The sequence below is a fragment of the Sitophilus oryzae genome, unplaced genomic scaffold, assembly GCF_002938485.1.
Source record: "Sitophilus oryzae breed Bouriz unplaced genomic scaffold, Soryzae_2.0 scaffold_1576_pilon_pilon, whole genome shotgun sequence".
NCBI classification, from domain to species: Eukaryota; Metazoa; Arthropoda; class Insecta; order Coleoptera; family Curculionidae; genus Sitophilus; species Sitophilus oryzae.
The window spans coordinates 15,460,539-15,481,485 of NW_022146254.1; the positions used below are offsets into that span (position 1 = coordinate 15,460,539).

The following is a 20,947-nucleotide window of genomic DNA, read 5'->3' on the forward strand; positions in this document are numbered from 1 at the left end:
TGAAAGTTGAAGCTTTTTGGAAATTATGTATGGCGTATGATGTTACTTAGCGCATTGTGTAACACTTCGATTAAATATAGTAAATATACAGTATTTCTGGTTTAAAATATGATGGACAATTTACACCCACAAGTCATAGACATACAAGTCAATTTTGAAGACATTCCACTAAACCAATTTAATGACAAAGTTTAAATATATATACAGGGTGTTTCAAAACAAATGCGAAAAACTTTAGGGGGTGATTCCTTGTTCAAAATAAAGGGTAGTTTGCTCTATAAACGTTGAGTCAAAAGTCAACCATTAGGGAGATATCGCGGTACAGAGATGGCGGAAAAATAATGTTTTTATTTTTTATCTTGAAAACGAAAAGAGATAGACTAATGAAATTTTATGGAAGCATTAATGTTATGAAAACACACTTTCAGGTAATTTTTTTACTTTTTTAAAATGAGTGGAAGGGGTTGAAATAAACTACCCCTATCATTCTTGTTAACAAAATTTAAAGAAAAATCTTATCAAACACATGCAAATGCTTTAATTTGGATAGTTTAGTTTGGTTAGAAACTTTTTACCTCTTGTGTTTTTTGATAAAACTCACCGATTGGAAATTAAAAAATAAAATGTAAAGCATTACATGTCAGGACAAAAACATTTTTAGATTAAGAATCTAGTGATAATTACGATAATAATAATCATCTAGATAATAACGTATTGCAGTAGAGTAATGTCAAATAAAATAATATTAGGAACATCCTAAAAGTAACAGCGGCCGACTAGATTTTTTCCTAAAAAATTACAGCAGCCCACTAGATTCTTTATCAGAAAATGTTTTTGTCCTGATATGTAATGCTTTACATTTTATTTTTAATTTCAAATCGGTGAGTTTTATCAAAAAAAATACTAGAGATAAAAAGTTTCTAGACAAACTAAACTATCCAAATTAATTTTTTGCATGTGTTTGATAAGATTTTCTTTAAATTTCGTTAACAAGAATGATAGGGGTAGTTTATTTCAACCCCTTCCACTCATTTTAAAAAAGTGAAAAAATTACCAGAAAGTGTGTTTTCATAACAGTAATGCTACCATAAAATTTTATTAGTCTCTCTTTTCGTTTTCAAGATAAAAAATAAAAACATTATTTTTCCGCCATCTTTGTACCGCAATATCTCCCTAATGGTTGACTTTTGACCCAACGTTTATGAAGCAAACTACCCTTTATTTTGAACAAGGAATCACCCCCTGAAGTATTTCGCATTTGTTTTGAAACACCCTGGATATTAATCGGTTTAAAACGTTCTACGTCTTCCGATGCCATCTCTCCATGCCTGTCTGTCTCTCCATGCACCGTCTCCGAGAGATCTTTCCTCCATAAACGTGTCAATCCCTTCCTGCCAACTTCTTCTCGGTCTACCCGGTTTTCTTCTTCCTGCAGGTTTCCAGTTTATAATTTGCTTTGGGATTCTTATTTCTGCCATTCTTTGGACATGCCCGTACCATATGAGTTGACTGTTCTTTATGTCGTCCACTATCGTATGTTTAACTTCCATAATCTCTCTTATGCGTTCATTAGTTATTCGCTCGAGTCTTGATTTGCCTGCTGATCTTCTCCAAAAATCCATCTCTGTAGCTTCCAGCATTCGTTTTGTTGTTTCCTTAATTGGCCAGACTTCACAGCTGTACGTGGTTATACTCTTTATGATGGTATTGTATATTAGAGTTTTGTTCTTGTTGTTTATGCTTCTGTCCCACAGTATCCCATTCAATACCGTGATAGCATTCCTTCCAAGTTGGTTTCGTTCTTTAATTGCTGTATCCAACAGTCCATCATTTGTGATTTGCATACCCAAATATTTGTATTTTGTGCAGCACTTAATTTTCTTCCCTTCTTCTAGTATTAGATCTTGTTCTCCTCCGATACACATATATTCTGTTTTGTTAGTATTGATCTCGAGTCCCCATTTCTGATATTCTTCTATAAGCTTACGTGTCATATAATTTATGTCATCGTAATCTTGTGCTATGATCACCTGATCGTCCGCGAAGCAAAGTGTGTAGAGCATGTTATCCCCTATGGGTACTCCCATATTTCTACATTTTTGCTTCCAACCTTTGAGAACTTGTTCGGCAAAGTTTAAAACTTTTATAATATGCGAGTAGTGAGAATATCTATTAGCGTCTGAAAATTAAAACGGTTTGACTAGTGGAGTAGTTTATGACAATAACTGGTAATACTCTATTGACACAGATTGTCGATGTTTCTACAATGTCAATGTAGGTTTGACTTAGTGGAATACCTTCATAAATGTCCTGATGTAGATCATACCAACCATTTGTTTCATCATTAAAGTACGCAACCATCTTCTTCAAAGCGCTGGCATGAAGATACTATTCCCAATGATTACATTATCATCCTCATCGCATAGCCGTCCCTGTTCGCACTGCTGGATGTAGGCCTTATTCAATTCCCAGCGAGCGATTCTTTTATATCATCGCTCTAAAATGTAGGTGGTCTACCTCTATTACGTTTAACTTCTCGTAGCCGCCATTCCATTATTCTGCTTATTTCCATTTAATTCTGGTTATGTGTTCAACTATGTGTCTCATTTTGACTTTAGTTCTTTGTCTGATGGTATGGTTGTGCAGTCTGCCTCTTTTGGTGGTTCCAAGAATGACCCTCTTCATTGCTCTTAGATTCTCTGCTGACTTTTGTGTTCATCACCAGTAACCATTATAAACACATACTCACCACTGTCATAATTTGCCAGAGGCAGCTCAACCCAAACCTGTTCTTTGTTCTCTCCATCTCATGCGTTTGATTTTTCTCCAGTTTGTGGAAAAATATGCAAATGTACTCCGAGATTATGCATGTGTGCATGTATACAAATGCATAATCTCGGAGTCGCCTATTCTGATATTTTGTGCAAGTACTAGGTTTGACATTACTCGGGTTTTATTAGCATTTATTCGGAGAGCGACTTTAAATGAGGCTTGTACTATTTCTTCAATTTGTTTTGCTTCGTCGATATTATCTGTGGAGAGAACAATGTCTTCTGCAAATCAGTCTTTCGCCATCCACATTAATCCTTCTGTTCTTCCGAGATTTAGATTTAATTGTGTAATCAAGACCAACTGTGAAAAGTTTAGACGAAATCGTGTCACTTTGTCAAACTCCTCTACCTACTTTAATTTCGCCTGTCGTTTTGTGAAGTTTTACAGTTGTGGTGGCATTACTATTTCAAATTCTATAGGTATTGTGTGTAGTCTATCTATTCTACACTGCTCCAATGCGGCTATTGTTGATGTTAATTCTATTATTACGGTTGGGGGTTGGAACCTTTGGTGTTACACAGCAAAATAAAACGCTAAATGACCACAATACAACAAAACACTTTTACTTTTACACTGGACGCGCGTTTCGCTAACCATGTTAGCATCATCAGCAGATAAACTAAACTGCAATCTACAAGTTGAGCGTTTATATACTCGCTCAGTGGGCACCGAGTGGGCGTGGCAAGATCTAGCCAACCGAGTCAGAGCCCACCGAGCGTAACAGTTAGATTTCCGCCACTAGAGTAGTAGGAACAAAGAATTTGATGAAATTGGACCGTCTTTGTTCATACTATCTTTACATTTATTCTGATGCTTTCATATGCATCTAATTGCCTGTAATTTGAGACTTGTTTAATTAATTTCAAATTATTAAGATCTATACAATGTTCTTTAACAACAATATGTTCGGCAACGCAAGATTTATCCGTTCTACCATATCTTATCTGAGCTAAATGTTCTTTAAATCTAGTTAATATTGATCTTCTAATTTGCCCATCATATTTCTGATTACAATCTTTACAAGAAATTTCATACTTCTCTCTAACTCTCTATCAAACGGTATTGAAAAATATTTTGACGTATCTTTCTCCACTTGAAAAGTCGAATTTTCAGAAATCATTAACCTATACCTACGTTTTCTAATTATTTTATCAACTAGTGAAGGAGAATATCCATTACACTCAGCTACATTCCTAATGTAATCTCTTTCTATTTCATATCTTTCGTTGGAACTAAAGGTTTTCAAAAGTGTTTTTGGTGTATTGTGGTGATTTAGTGTTTTATTTTGCGATGTTGCTTCTACCGTGTCAAATGATTTATGGAAATCAATAAAACTAAAGCTCTCTCTAACACATTCCACAGACTTTTCTATCAGGACTTTAATTACCTACCTGGAGATGATTATTTATCCCATAACATTTCCTATAGCCCGTCTGTTCCATAGGTTGATAAAAGTCTATTTTACTTTCAAGACGTTTGGCAATGATCTTGGTGACGATGCCAAAATTATCTCTCTGTAAACAAAGCAGTATTTTATCGTCAAAAGCTGTATTTATTAAGCGATGAAAATTTCCAATGTTCTTTTAAGAACGTTGCTGTATCTATCCTCTAGTATATTTAATCGAAGATATAAGATATTAATTCACCAAACTTCTAACAATACTTTAAATACTAAAGATTATTACTTAGATTTTCATGAAAATTTCCCAAACAGGGCGAACCTGGAGAACCGGGACCACCGGGTCCACCGGGTCCAGCTGGACCTGAAGGACCACCAGGACACGACGGAAGACAAGGAATGCCTGGAGAACCTGGACCGGCTGGAGACCGAGGAGAACCGGGTCCCGTGGGACCATCTGGACCACCTGGAATGGATGGTATGACCGGACCAAAGGTAAAAGTTTTAGAAAGTTTATTAATTTTTTATCTCTTTTATTTATTAAATTGTTTAATATCAAACTTATATTATTAACGGTATTTTAATTTTTTCTTGCTTTTTTAATTTTTTAAAATTTTTAATAATTAATTTAAAATTATTTATTAATAATTTTCACAAGTTTGATTGATAAAATCTGCATATGATTTCATCTGTCAATACTATCAGCTGTAAATGCTTGGTGCGCTAGAAATGTCCTGTTGGTAGACTCATTTCAGTTTTGAGAGTTTTTATCTTTGCTTAGCAGGTCTGCCGTAAAGGTTGAAGACAATGCTCTACTATAAACTTTTCCTGTCTCTATCCTGGTGAATTTTTCCACCGATAAAAAGATTTGTTATGGAAGGGTAAAACAAGCCCAGAAATAAGAATATTGAGAGAAAATAGGTTTAATATAACTTAGGGAGTATAAAATTAGATAGATTTAGTTTCTTTTATTGGAAAATTGAACGAAAATGGATTATTACACTTAAGAATAAGGATAAAAATCAAGAAATTGTTCAATATACTCTATTTACATATTATTAAGGTGGATTTTGAAATTTTATGAAGAGATGCGTTTCTTATAATAAGAAATTATGATTCTAAATAATAATATAAATAAAATTATGTAACCTAAAGGTGAAAAATGTTTAAACTAAACCGTGAGTTAAAAATAAATATATTTAAAGTATATAATTTAATTACCGAAGCCTAAAAAAGACATCAAGTACAGTTTCTTAAGCTTTAAGCACAGTTTCTTGAAAACATTGTCGTATTTTTGTCACTGAAACAGAAAACTTTTACATGTTTTTTTCTAAACTTTCACTGGGTTAGAATCTCAAGGAAAACTAGCTCCTCAGTGATTGTTTATAATATTTATTTAATACTTTACTATTTTAAAATCAATTTTATTCAATAAATTATTATATGTAGATGACTGTGACTATTTTAAAATAAGCGAATATCATGGTTATAGGAAAGTGGACTATATTGATATTTAAATAATGTATAATTTTTAAATTAGGGTGATCGAGGTGATAAAGGTGAACGAGGACTCACGACGACAATAGCCGGTGATGTTAAATTCCCAACGGGGATCATTGAAGGACCTCCCGGTCCACCAGGACCACCAGGTGAGATATTTTGCATATTAAAAAAATATGTTATGTTAATTTATTTTTTATGTTTTCTTATTTCTCGAAAAGGTTTAGAATAATTTTAATAATTTTATATATTTTCAAATATTAGAACATCGCAGGTTAACTTATTTCAATTTTTCAACAATAATAATATTAATAATTTTAAAGTTTTTTTAATTTATTTTTGTGACCTGTTAATCAGAAATAGAATTAGGTATTGGGAATGAAATGATTTAAATAAAAAAAATCTAGTTTTATTAAAACAAAATATTAAATATCTATAAATTCATTTATAATTATTTTTAGACATATTGTTTTAAAACAAAACTATAATATAAGAATGTATTTATTTAATTTGCAAAATAGGAAATTATTTCAAGTTTTTAGAAAATTTTCAAAATTACAACTTACCTTAAATCATCAGAGGAAGTACCTTTATTTATGAAATATCAAAAATTATTTGTATTGCTTATTTTTATCATAAAGGTGAAAAGGGCGAAGCTGGACCTCTTGGACCTCCTGGTGCCCCTGGCGAGAAGGGTGCACGTGGCAAACGGGGTAAACGGGTAAAGTATTTCAAAGTTTTACTTCACTATTGGCCAACAGTTTCTTCAAATAGTGACTATGTGATTATTGATAAAATTTAAAGAGATATTTTTTAATGAAACATGTTAATGAAGACCTCTATCATAAATAGAGTTTTCTGTATTTTATCTGACCCTTGAAATATTTTGATGTTCCTAAAATGTGTTATTCTGAGAATTCGACGAAATTTTATATGTAGTGTCGTGATACTATACAGTTTCATTCACTATTCTATTATTATTTTTATGGAATTTCAATTTATATTATATTTATATATCAGTTTTTATTATATATTTATTTTAATTCATATTATACAGGGTGTCCCAGAAATGAGTGCAGATATTTTAAGGGGTGGTAGATCTGGTCAAAATAAACATATTTTCTCTTTACCATTTTTAAAATAAATTGAAAATAACCGAGTTATTTAACTTTGAAAATTTAAAAAAAAATCGCAACATTTTGAGAACCGCCGGCAGGTATCGCCAACTACATCCAATTACCCGGATCAAGCCCGGATTTCAGTTAATTCGACGCACTGTGTTGCCATAGGGACAAGAAAGTATATGCTAAAAGTAAGTCATAAAATCACAACACTTTCATAAAATCACAACAGTTTGCAGAGATGCATTACATTTTTAAGATTGTGATATTATTACATAAAATAAATTAAAAGTTAAATGTTTAATAATATGTTAAAAAAGTTAAATCAAAAAACTTACCCAACATTAAAAAAGATACTTATGACAGATCGATGTAACTGTGACAGTTCTCTTTTTCGATATACACTTAACTAAAATACACTTCACTGTGCTGCTTTACTTGTACATGCTATTATAATAACTACTAAAATAACAATCCCCATTTTTAACACATTATTTTCATATAGGCCTCATCACAATTTGAACCACTGATTTACAAAACACCTTGAAAAGCACACATTACTTTGAATACCTTTGTGAATGAATAAATGTTGAGAATTATTGTCTCTTACCGCCACTTTCCGAACTACTTTCAATCTAAGAAAATACATGTTTCGGTTACCCATGTTTCGCTCAACAATTTTAAATACGTATTTTGTTTTTTCGCAATTTTTTCTATGTATTTCGACAATTCCATCAACAGCCCAACCGTCGCGTCGGCCAAGAGACCCGCGCATCACTGGTAACTGCTCCTTTGTCGCGCCGCCGTGTCGAGCTTGCGTCATGCGAGGTTGCCGTAGTTTCAACAATTTCAAATTCAAGACACTCCAAGAAATCAAATTCTTATTAAATTTTAAAAATAAAACAGAAAAACATGAAAGGAAACAAACAAAACACAAATAAATTGGTTATTGATAATGTGACAAAAAAGAAATTTCTAAAATGTTTATCGTAATTCAGAATTCAATTCATCGAAAACAGCCCGACGAATAATCAATTCATTTTTGTTTTGTTTGTTTCCTTTCATGTCTCTCTGTTTTATTTTTAAAATTTAATATGAATTTGATTGCTTCGAATGTCTTGAATTTGAAATTGTTGTAACTACGGCAACGTTGCTTAACATCGCGGCGACCGGCGACTCAAAGGACCAGTTCACACGCGGCGCTCTTGGCTGATGGTTAGGCTGTCCATGGAAATGTCGAAATACATCGAAAAAATAGCAAAAAAACAAAATACCTATTTAAAATTGTTGAGTGAAACATGTATTTTCTTAGATTGAAAGTAATTCGTAAAGTGGCGATAAGAGACAATAATTCTCAACATTTATTCATTCAGAAAGGTATTCAAAGTAATGTGCGCTTTTCAAGGTGTTTTGTAAATAGTGGTTCAAATAAAACAGAGAAACATGAAAGAAAACAAACAAAACAAAAATGAATCGATTATTCGTTGGCCTGTTTTCTAAATTTCTTGAATTGAATTCTAAATTACGATAAACATTTCAGGAATTTCTTTTTTGTGACCTGATTGTGAATAATATGAATCATTTTATTAAATTTATTACAAAATAAAGTTATTTTGCAGCATAACAAAGATTTTCGTAAACGTCATAAACGTAATGTTTTAGTTAATTTTCGGTGGTTTTTGTTAAGTTTTCATTGAAAGGGTAAGTACTAAAATAATTAATGTGTTTTTTTCTTCTATAATTATTAATAATGAGCACTGATAAAAGATTAAATTTACCATTCCTAATTTTTTGAGTAGAAATTTGTCTATGAATTTATAAATGTAGAACTATGTTCCGCCGAACTATGTAGAATGTCGATAACATAGGAGGTTGCAACACTGCAAGGTTTAGATACACCGTAGGGAAATCTCAGGTGAATAAACAAGTAGCACTAAAAAGTTTTTTCAAATTTCCCGGAAAATGTCAAGAAAAAATTTTAAATTTTCAACATTTTTTTTGCAAAAAAAAACTCATAGGCGTGTTTCTGGGGTTGAACTATACTACCAGTTAAAATATTTGCACTTATTTCTGGGACACCCTGTATATTGTCGTTTTGAATAAATATTAAAACCCATAGCAAAAAAGGGGTGGGGATATTTTGATATCTAAGGGTACATGCAATTCGAAAAAGACATTGACGAAAATAAGTTTTAGGTTTTCCACGTATCGAAACAAAACTGGAGTTTTTTCATTATAATATTATATTATTATTTATATTATTTAAATTAACTAAAATGGGTTATTACATTTAGAGCTAAGGATAAAAATGAAAGAATGGAAAAACATATTTTATTTAATGTTATGAAGTTGGAATTTAACAAATTACGAAAAGAGATGTCTCATATAATAAGAAATTATGTAATATAAAATTAGCATAGAGAACCTAAAACTAAATAATGGTCAACCTAAAACTGAATAAAAACTTAAAAGTCTCAAACAAAAATTCTTAGATCACACTTTTGTGGTATACAGGTTACCCTGTATTCATTTTAGATACCAAATTCAATAAATGTCACTATTTGAAGAAAATGTCCCTATAACAAATCTCTAACCAGACTACATATTTCATTGCATAGCTTCATATCAGAAGGGGAGTCTTGACAACATGCATGATTCTATTTTTTATCTTACTTTTTTTCCGGTCTTGCACTGAAACTCTGTATTTTTCAATTATATTTATTGGTTATGGTTGCATGAGTATATTCTTTATTGTTATGCATACATTGCATCCATTTTTATTATTATTTTTGTTTAGGATAATATTTTTTTTATTAATACAGCAATTTGGTTTCATTTCATGTATATTTCGTTAATTTTTCATTAAAAATGTAAATCTTACCATACCTGCACACACTTAGATGTATTTATTTATGTATTATTTATTGTAGATAGCACACAAAACACACTAACAACTTTGTGTAAATATATATCATCGTAGTTTTGGTAATTTTTGCTTTTCCATTTTGTAAGTATATTCATTTTATTTTTAATTTTAATATTTTGTTTATAAACCATTTTACTGTTACCATGACATCTAATCGGTGGTGATGTATCTATCTAGTGAGGAAATAGTTTTTCTTTCTGTTAAAACAGACCGATTTTGACCGCCCTATGCAGGATGTCCCATTTTAGTTGAAAACCATCTTTTAGTTGAAGGTATCTCCGTTATTCGTGAAGATAGAAGGGTGCGGTTTGCACAAAACTCTGCCACTTTTTTGTCAAACGGAAGATGCCGTAAACAAAATTTTCATAGCTCTTCGTTTCTGAGCTACAGGATCTTTTTGAAAAACTTTGGACACCCTCGTATCTCTGTTATTGTTAAAGGTATCGAGAAGGTGATAACTGTTTATTGTAGAACTTTTTACGTAGAAGAGAGTGGCGTAGTCTGTTATTCTACGAAAAGAATATTTTTGAAGATAATAATATGAACTATAGTTATGTTATTTTTTTAAATAGAACACTCTGTATATTTATAAATTATATGATCTGGCTTGCCATAAGCTTCTCAAAAATACATATCACTCTATATTTATTTTCACTATTTATTGCAATGTTAAAAAAAAATATTAAAAGATCATATTTATTAGTAGGCCATGATAGATAATAAAAGAAACTAGAGAATTTATTATTAAAAAATATTCTGCCATCTGTCTCTTTTTAAATATTTCTTTAACTAATTTACGTGTAATATACTTTCAGCAAGATGGGGCTTCCCCGCACAACTTAACTTACAACGAAAACATTAGAATTCTGTTAAATTATTATTTCTCAAATCAATGAATTGGAACCAATGGATCATATGATGGCGTCCCTGATTCCCAGATTTGTCCGTTCTCGATTTCTAATTTTGAAGATTTTTGAAATATGAAATATATCGTGACAACTAATACAATGTCGAACACCTGGAAAATGCTTTAATAATGCAAGCTTTTAAATATTTGCAAACCGTTATAATAAATTCCGTTATAAAAAAAGAAAAATATATTCAGAGATTCAAAAGTAAAATATACCAATTCCAAATAAAATTTTAATATGGGACTGCTATTTTTGTAAATACCATTTTGATTTTTTGTTATTTATCACGGCCTACTAATAAGAAAATAATACATTTTAAATATTGCAGTAAATAATGAAAATAAATATAGAGTGATATATATTTTTGGGAAGCTCATAGCAAGGCGGATCATATGATTTATAAATATACAGGGTGTTCTATTTAAAAAAACATAACTTTAGTTCATATTTTCAAAAATATTTTTATCGCAGAAAAACATACTACGCCACTGTATTCTACGTAAAAAGTTCTACAAGAATCAGTTTTCACCTTCTCCATATCATCCATAATAACGGAGATACGGAGGCTGTCCCAAATTGCAAAAATTTCGAAAATACCCTGTAGCTCTGAAACGAAGAGTGCTATGAAAATTTTGTTGACAGCATCTTCCGTTTGACAAAAAAATGGCACAGGTTTGTGCAAACCACACCCTTCTATCTTCACGAATAACGGAGATACCGTATGATTTCAACTAAAATGGGACACCCTGTACAAGTACCGCGCTAGAAGTTAAATTACTTGTTCTGTTTGATTTGGAAAATGTACTGCAAATTTACAACGAAGATTTTAATTAAGGAAAATCCAATTAATTTGTCGGAACTAAAGGGTTGGGAAATTTAAAACTGTCGTTTTTCATTTAAGTTGTGCCGTATTTGTACTCGTAGTCTTGCACTTAATACCAGATCAAAAAGCGCGGTAGATTAAAACTACACTCTAATTTATTTAACGCGATAACATTAATTGGAAAGTGTAAAATAACTCGAGCTGTTCATTTATTTTAGTTGGGTTTATGCCATTTTATTTTAAAGCCCCGTCTACATATAACGGTTTACCCCATTTTTGTATTTTACTAAGAGTGGCTTCCTGGAGGGATGTAGATGTAGATTATATGGGAGGGAGGAAGCATTCGCCGTTGTTCCTTAATTTAAATCTACTGAGGTGTTCATTAAGGACACAGTATCCTGTTAAAAATCCCGTGGCAATCCGAAGATTCTTCTTACTTAAATGAAGAAGATTCTTTGATTTTACTCGGTCGTAAGACCTGAGAAATTTCTTCAAGTGTCTTAGACCGTTGGAAGATTACCGTTCCAGGTTACGGATGGAGTCTGTCAGGTTCTTGAGTTCCGCTTTAAGTTGGTTTCCCCTTGGGAAGCAGAACGGTTCTGATCCAGTTTGTAGAGTGTTCGCTCCTTTTCCAGCTAGATCTTTTGCTTTTTCATTATCTTCTAATGTGGGCTAGTACCCAGAGTAGGAGGACTTTATTTTCCATAAATAAAAGTTAAACTATGAATACAATTTTTTAGTAAAATTCTTTTTTTTTTCTTTTTAACTTCACTACACAATGCTATAATTATTAAAAGAAGTGCTTCTTCCATGGTCTTTACCAAAAACTGATCTAAGACTGCAGGTAAAAGTTTCAGTGTGTACAGGGTGTACCACTAAGAATAGCTCTCGGCTGTATCTCGGAAAGTATTAGCCGTAACGGCTGCGGGAAAAAATATTTATAACTAAAGAGGTTATGGGAAATTGCTGGAAATTATTTTCAAGTTTGTAGAACGACCGCTAGGGGACGTAACTGTAACAAAAAATAATAAAATGGAGTTTTTACACAATTTTGCCTAGATAAGGTGTACTATAAGTAACAGCTTCATAATCTTCAGTAAAATTTGAATAGTTTTTGTTAGAGTTATTTTCCCCTATCTACCAAAATAAAGTGGTGGGGGGAGGTTAGATCTGTTTTTATTTGAATATTAATAACTCTGGACTGGATGATCAGAATCCAACAAGCGAGGGCTCGTTTAAAAGAGCGTTTCTTACGCTATATTGCACCATATAAACAATAATAATAAGCTTTTGAACGTAGACGCTAGGGGGCGTTGTCTTACAATTTAACAAACATTGCGCGTTTTTTCAAAAAAATTAAATGCAATAGTATATGTAATTTTAGCTTATAGTAAAGAGTAGTAAAAGCTTAAAAAGTCAGCGAAAACCGCATCTTGATATCTTCTTTCAAACCGAAGATATTAGCAAAATTATAATAAATACCAAAAAATAAGCCCTTAATTACCTTATTTTTACAACACGGTATCAGTAGCCCTCTTGATTATGCCCGTTCTAACCTAAAAATAAGATAGAAATAGTTAATTTATTTTAAAATCGACGATATACCCGAATATCATAATAACAGATGTATTAATATGTAATAATTAAGCTATTAATAATAGTGAACAAGAAACGATGATTCAGTGAAGTCATGGTAGGCTTTGGAAAAAAGTTGCTTTTGACGTAATAGTATAACCGTCAAATTGTTATTAGATCAACATTTTGATAGTCTTAGCAGCGTTTTTTATCTTTTGATTGCTTTTTCAAAATGCCAACAACTTCAACTACTTCAAATAATAAAGCATTTTGAAAAAGCATTTAAAAGATAAAAAAAGACTATCAAAATGTTGATCTAATAACAATTGGACGTTTATACTATTAAGCGCAGAGCAACTTTTTTCCAAAGCCTACAATGACTTCACTGAATCATCGTTTCTTGTTCACTATTATTAATATCTTAACTATTAGATATTAATACATCTGGTATTATGGTATTCTGGTATTTCGTCGATTTTAAAATAAACTAACTGTTTTTATCTTATTTTTTTGTTAAAATGGGCATAATCAAGAGGGCTACTGATACCGTATTGTAGAAATAAGGTAATTAAGGGCTTATTTTTTTGGTATTTATTATAATTTTGCTAATATCTTCGGTTTGAGAAAGGAGATATCAAGATGCGGTTTCGCTGCCTTTTTAAGCTTATAGTACTCTTTACTATCAGCTAAAATAACACATACTATCGTATTTATTTTTTTTGAAAAAAACGCGCTATATTTGTAAGAGAGCGCCCCCTAGCGTCTACGTTCAAAACCTTATTATTATTATTTCTATGTTATAATATAGAGTAAGAAACGCTCTTTTAAACGAGCCCTCGTTTGTTGGATTCTGATCATCCAGTCCTGAGTAACATTTAAATAAAGATAGATCTAACCTTCCCCCACCACTTTATTTTACCAGATAGGGGAATATGGTCCCAACGAAAAAAATCCAAAATTTACTGAAGATTATGAATCTATTATTTATAGTACCCATTATCTAGGCAAAGTTGCGCCACCTAGCGGCCGTTTTACAAACTTGAAAATAATTTCCAGCAATTTCTCATAGCCCCTTTAGTTATAAATATTTTTTTCCGTAAGCCCTACGGTTAATACTTTCCGAGTTACAGCCGAGAGCTATTATTAGTGGGACACCCGGTACGCTAGTCTTTAATCCGTCTTACCTGACCCTGACCTGAGGTGAAACGTTATGTGTAGACGAGTGTCAAAGAGCAGGGTAGGTCTGCAATGATTTTTTTCTCGAAAGATATTCGAATTTTCTCTATCTACCACGCTTAAATTTAATCAAAGTAGTTTGTGTATTATTCCGATTAATATAATATATGCAGATCAAGATATTGTTCCTTATCATTGATGAGTCATTATTATTTTTATTAATTATATTTATTTTATTATTTAATTTTTAGTGTATACCCTTAGATAACCTACAAGATTATACTCCACACCTGTTTCTAGTTTGTTTTATGTTATTATACACTGTATAGAAATTATATCATGCATGTTAATTTATAATGTATATAATAATTGTTAGAAGAATGTCTTAGAGCAAACCGTAGTTATCGTCAACAAATTAGGTGTGCTTGATATGAATACGGTCTTTTTCAATGCAACAATCAAAATATAGCGACCAACCAGAAATTTGTCGTTTAAAATAAAATAAGGGACATACGAAACGGATCAGTATAATTTGGGCTACTTTATGTGGCATCATATCTTTTTATCGGCTTTAAGTATTTTTAAAAAGATTTCACTGACGAGTAACCACACTAATTGACTACCTAGTGGTGTAGAAAACTTTCATTCTTCTTTTCTTTTAATTTAATTTAATATACAAAATACACATGATAAAATAAGATGTAATATTTTTTAACTAAAAACACAGGATGACAAGGGTTATTTTTTTTCTATGTTTATTTTTTTGTCCGTTTATCTTTAATAGTTTTAAACGGTCACTCCACTATTCGCGAAATAGGCAGAAGTAGGTCAATGTCCAATGGTAAAGAGACTATACTGAAATGCCGATGAAACACGAAATAACGTGTTTCCTCGTCTAATGAAAAAAGGCCGAGACGAGGCAAAGTTAAGCGGGGAAATACGAAATATTATACAAGGTGATGACAATTTCGATGCTCAACATTGGCATCTCAGAAACTACGAGAGATACGAATTCTGTTAAATGGGACAAAAGTTGCGTAATTAAAAGTTTGACGCACACCTATGAAGAAAACCCCGGTATCTTGATTAGTTTCGGATTTATGCCAAAAAAATGAAAATATTACGTTTATTTTAAATGACAATATCTTCAATACTATTGTATCTATTGCAACGTAACTTGGTAGTTTTATATTTTTGACCTCGGCCAATTAAATGCCGTTTTCAGAAAATTTCTAAGCTTTCTCGATTTCGCACTGCAACAGTCAAGTTTTTGTTTTCTTATGGCCGCCATTTTGAATTTCTATACTTATTAGATAGAGTGAAAAAAAGTCTATACGGTGGTATCTAATTTTTATTCATTATTATGAAAATTCACTAAAAAATAGATTTTTTAAAAATTAGCTCAAAAGATCAAGTCTGCCCTGGAAATCCCATTGACACTTTATACGTCAGCAATTTATTTTTTGTTTATTCTATTAAGTATTAAATCTGGACGCACAAAAATTTTATAGTATCAGTTCGATACAGGTCAATACTAGGAATTGTATTATATATTTAAATTTAAATAAAATTATATAAGTATTCTTGCCACTTAACTGCTGATATAGAAATTTAATTCTACACTGTGTTTGTCATAATGCAGATCAACCTGCTCTTACTACCGGTTTCGGAGCCCTACTCCATCATCAGGTGAGCTTGGGCAGTTCCACAAAATGACAACCACAGCGCAGAGATAGTTAATTCCGACTTGTCGGAAAGTGTCGGCTAGATATTAAGTCCCGAACGGGAGATAGCGGTCTGCGTGCAATGGTAGTACTTTCGTACCACCGAGGCGCACTATCAATAGTAAAAGGATGGTAAAAGGCTTTTTTTCAGGCAAGCCAAATTATAAAATAGAAAACAAATTTCTTACAGTATAGGTATATAATAAAATTATACAGTGTTGTTCACCACATACGACACGGAGTATTGTAGCTAAACGATGAGATTTTTACAAATTGTAAGTTTGGGGTTCGTTGAAGGACTATTAGAGCTACAATTTAAAAATATTTTTACAAGATACAGAGTGTCCCATATAAATAAAAAATATCAAAGTTGTATTTTTTTTAAATGGAACACCCTGTATATTATTACATTTTTAGTTACTACGATTTCTAAAAGGTAAATTTGATTAAGGTTTATTATACTTAAACCTTACCGTTTTTGAAATATTTTCAATTTTGTGAAATTGCAGTAAAAATTTTAAAGCTTCATTTCTCCAAGGGTATCAATGTTTTTAATACTAAATGTTTAATGAAGTTTATTTATTGATCAGTTATTATGTTGCAATAATAAAAATAATACTACCTTATACAGAGTGTTTAAAAATTTATTTTAAATACTTATTAGCTTCAAACGGCAATAACTTCTTTAATTTAAATAGAATGCCCTGTATATTTTAGGAGAATCAGATGCACAATTAAATTGTCTCAAATTGTATTATACCATTTTTTACCTATCCCTTCGTGTTTTCGTAGAAAATGCATTTTCTTATAATTTAGACCTCATTTATCAATATATCCATGGAATATTGACATTTTAGATTGTTTTTAAAGCAACAAATGTACAAAATGTACAGACTAGTAATATTATCGTTTTTAGCAAAACGATAATATTACTAGCCCATTTGTATGCAAAAAGAAAACTAATTAAATCTTTATAAAAGAGTATACCATTAATTAAATATAACACCATTATTTCCGCCCATATACTAATTAATTACATACCTAATTGTGTTCGTTAATAAATTATTATAAATAAATGTGGATTTGAGTCAGAAATCAATATAATAATAAGTTATCAAATTAAAGTCTCTGTTGTTATAAATATCATTTTTAAGGTGTTACTTTTTATCACACTGTCTAACGCCCATACAAAATTCAGTTTTTTAGTATTTGGAGCAATTATGATTAATCAACGCAAACAGTCAGTTAATGTAGTTTGAATACTGGAATCATATTAATTGGTCCTCTTTAACAAATATTTAAACAGTTTTTTTTTATTTTTTAATGAAATAAACGAATTATATCGACAATATTAGTATCTGTACTCTTTAAAAATTTGGTACATCTTTAAAAATAATCTAAAATGTCAATAGTCCATGGGTATATTGATAAATAAGTTCTAAATTACAAGAAAATGCATTTTCTAGGGAAACTTAAAGAGATAGGTAAAGAATGGTATAATATAATTTGATAGACAATTTAATTGTGCATCTGATTCTCGTAAAATATACAGGGTGTTCCATTTAAATTAAACAATTTATTGCCGTTTGAAGCTAATAATTATTTAAAATAAATTTTTAGACACTCTGTATAAGGTAGTATTATTTTTACTATTGCAACACAATAACTGATCAGTAAATAAACTTCAGTAAATATTTAGTATTAAAAACTTTGATACCCTTGGAGAAATGAAGCCTTAAAATTTTTACTGCAATTTCACAAAAATGAAAATATTTCAAAAACGGTAAGGTTTAAGTATAATAAATCTTAATCAAATTTACCTTTATTTTAATCGTAGAAACTAAAAATGCAATAATATACAGGGTGTTCCATTTAAAAAAATACAACTTTTATATTTTTTACTTATTTGGGACACGCTGTATCTTATAAAATTATTTTTAAATTGTACCTCTAATAGTCCTTCATCGAACCCAAAACTTACAATTTGTAAAAATCTCATCGTTTAGCTACAATACTCCGTGTCGTATGTGGTGAACAACCCTGTATAAGTATTCTTGCCACTTTACTAAAAAAAACTTAAATTTAAAGTTGTGATATTTATGTTTTTTTTTGATAATATTATGGCATATTAACATCATTAAGCCTATATTTTTTTTTAAATATTACATCTTGTTTTTTAAAGCTACCAGAAACTGCTAAATTTCTTGAAATACTTCTATAAATGTTCTATAAATTGCGCAGGCTAGATCGGAGTTTCTATTATTTCTTAAGTAAACATCATACATATCTCGTGTTTCCTCACTTGTAAACATATTCTTGACTGTTAACACATTTTTTTTACACTATCTATTATAAATTTTTATGTCCAGATTTGACACTTAAAATAGTGTAAACAAAAATGAACTTGCTGTCATATAACGTGTCAATGGAATTTCCAAGGCAGACTTGACTTTTGAGCGAATTTGTAAAAAATCTAATTTTTTTAAACGAGGCCAAATTATTTGTTTTGTACTTAGAGCTTTTAAGACACTTTTAGTTTTTTTAGACAGAACCAGTTTTGCCTGTCATTTATTATTAGAAGCACCGTAACCATATTCATATCAAGTAGAATTAGACCAATGCACATTGTATATTAATTTGCATATTTTATAATTTAGAACAAATTAGAAATGCGGTGGGGTATAAACGCGACTGATATGAGGCTATGTACTAAAAATGTGTGGTTTGTGTGATAGGGCGAAGACGGGAAAGCGTTGTCCAGGGGCCTGCCAGGAGAGCCGGGGCAACCCGGACGCAAAGGAGACAGGGGAGACGCTGGGTTTAGAGGTTTTCCAGGTAGTGTTTATGTTCCACGAGAAAAAACTCATTTGGTTGGTTTAAAACATGAAAAGTATATTTTCTTTATGTGCCCTAATAAAAGAATAACTGGGATTTATTGTTTTAAATGTTTGGGATTGTATATTTCACATTCTGTGAGTGTTATTTCGCTGGTTTTGATAGACTTTTAGTGGTAATATTCAAAAATTTCTATGAATTATTCTCTCCCTGATTAAAAACGTTTAAAAATAAAGATAAAAATGTCTAGTTCCATATATGTATAGTGTTTTATGTACACTTAAAAACAGTTTGAATATGTACAGTGTGTCCCATTTTGGTTGAAATCATAGGGTATCTCCGTTATTAGTGAAGATAGCATGGTGCAGTTTGCACAAACCTGTCCCACTTTTTTGTCAAACGGAAGATGCTGCAAACAAAATTTTCATAGCCCTCTTAGTTTCTGAGCTACAGGATCTTTTCGAAAATTTTGCAATTTGGGACACCCCCTGTATCTCTGTTATTGTTAAAGGTATCGAGAAGGCGAAAATTGCTTATTGTAGAACTTTTTACGTGGAATACAGTGGCGTAGTCTGTTTTCTACCAAAAAATATTTTTTGAAAATATGAACTAAAGTTATGTTTTTTCAAATGGAACACCCTGTATATTTATAAATCATATGATCTGTCTTGCTATGAGCTTCTCAAAAATATATATCACTCTATATTTATTTTTTACTATTTACTGCAATATTTAAAATATATCATTTTCTTATTAGTAGGCCGTGATAAATAACAAAAAATCAAAATGGTATTTACTAAAATAGTCATACACATATTAAAATTAATTTGGGATTGATATATTTTACTTTTGAAATAACTGTTACCACTGAAACTGTGAATATATTTTTCTTTTTTTTATAACGGAATGGGTTTGCAAATATCTAAATGCTTGAATTATTAAAGCATTTTTCAGGTGTTCGACATTGTTGTAGGTTGTAGTGCCCACGATATATTTCGAATTTCAAAAATCCCCAAAATCAGAAATCGAGAACGGCGAAATCCGGGAATCGAGGAGGCTATCAATATGTGTTCATTGGTTCCAATTCATTGATTTGAAAAATAATAATTTAACAGTATTTTAACATTTTCATAGTTTTGAGGGGGAATGTTCCCCATCTTGCTGAAAGTATATTTCACGTAAATTAGCTAAAGGAATATCTAAAATTTCCGATACGATAGATTATTCGTACGTATACACGTATTCCAAGATTTACAAATAGCGGTAGGGAGTTAAATTTCCCTAATATATAAAGAATTTATTAGCGGCTCCCAAAATAAAACAAGAGACAGATAGCAGTATACTTTTAATAATTCTTTAGTTTCTTTTATTTATCAATCATGGCCTACTAATAAATATGATCTTTTAATAAAAACTTTTAAATATTGCAGTAAATAGTGAAAATAAATATAGAGTAATATATTTTTTTGAGAAGCTTATGGCAAGAGAGATCATATGATTTATAAATATACAGGGTGTTCCATTTAAAAAAAACATAACTTTAGTTCATATTTTCAAAAATATTTTTTTAGAAAACTAGACTACGCCACTGTATTCTACATAAACAGTTCTAGAATAAACAGTTTTCATCTTCTCGATAGCTTTAACAATAACAGAGATACAGGGGGTGTCCCAAATTGCAAAATTTTCGAAAAGACCCTGTAGCTCAGAAACTAAGAGGGCTATGAAAATTTTGTTTGCAGCATCTTCCGTTTGACAAAAAAGTGGGACAGGTTTGTGCAAACCGCACCTTTCTATCTTCACTAATAACGGAGATACCGTATGATTTCAACCAAAATGGGACACCCAGTACATGTATATCTGTAGATTAGTTTAAGAACAGTATATCACAAGACCAATGTTTATTTTAAGGCGTATCTAGATACACGTTAATGTAAACCAGATATAATATTTAGGTACAGGGAGAAAGTACATAGCGGCTGTAAGACGCATATTTCTCTGTTAATTCCAGAAATGAAAATGTTCGCCATATTGTCAAGAAACTTAAATTTCATTAGACTTTCTTTTTTTTCTTTGGATTTATAATAAATATCTAATCTACATATAGTTAAAAAAAATCTTTAAA

General features: G+C 31.0%; 1 protein-coding gene across 22 annotated transcripts in view; it reads left to right on the plus strand.

The window, feature by feature from the left end:
- The window catches only part of LOC115879279 (collagen alpha chain CG42342-like), a 616,867-nt gene that overhangs the window by 569,233 nt on the left and 26,687 nt on the right, over positions 1–20,947 (plus strand). For 21 of the 22 annotated variants that reach the window (XM_030895995.1, XM_030896014.1, XM_030895999.1 and 18 more), the window contains 4 exons: positions 4,547–4,726; positions 5,772–5,880; positions 6,373–6,452; positions 18,723–18,822. In XM_030895995.1, the coding sequence (XP_030751855.1) occupies positions 4,547–4,726; positions 5,772–5,880; positions 6,373–6,452; positions 18,723–18,822 (469 nt within the window). The remainder of the gene's footprint in view (positions 1–4,546; positions 4,727–5,771; positions 5,881–6,372; positions 6,453–18,722; positions 18,823–20,947) is intronic. The other variant, XM_030896015.1, reaches the window with a different exon arrangement.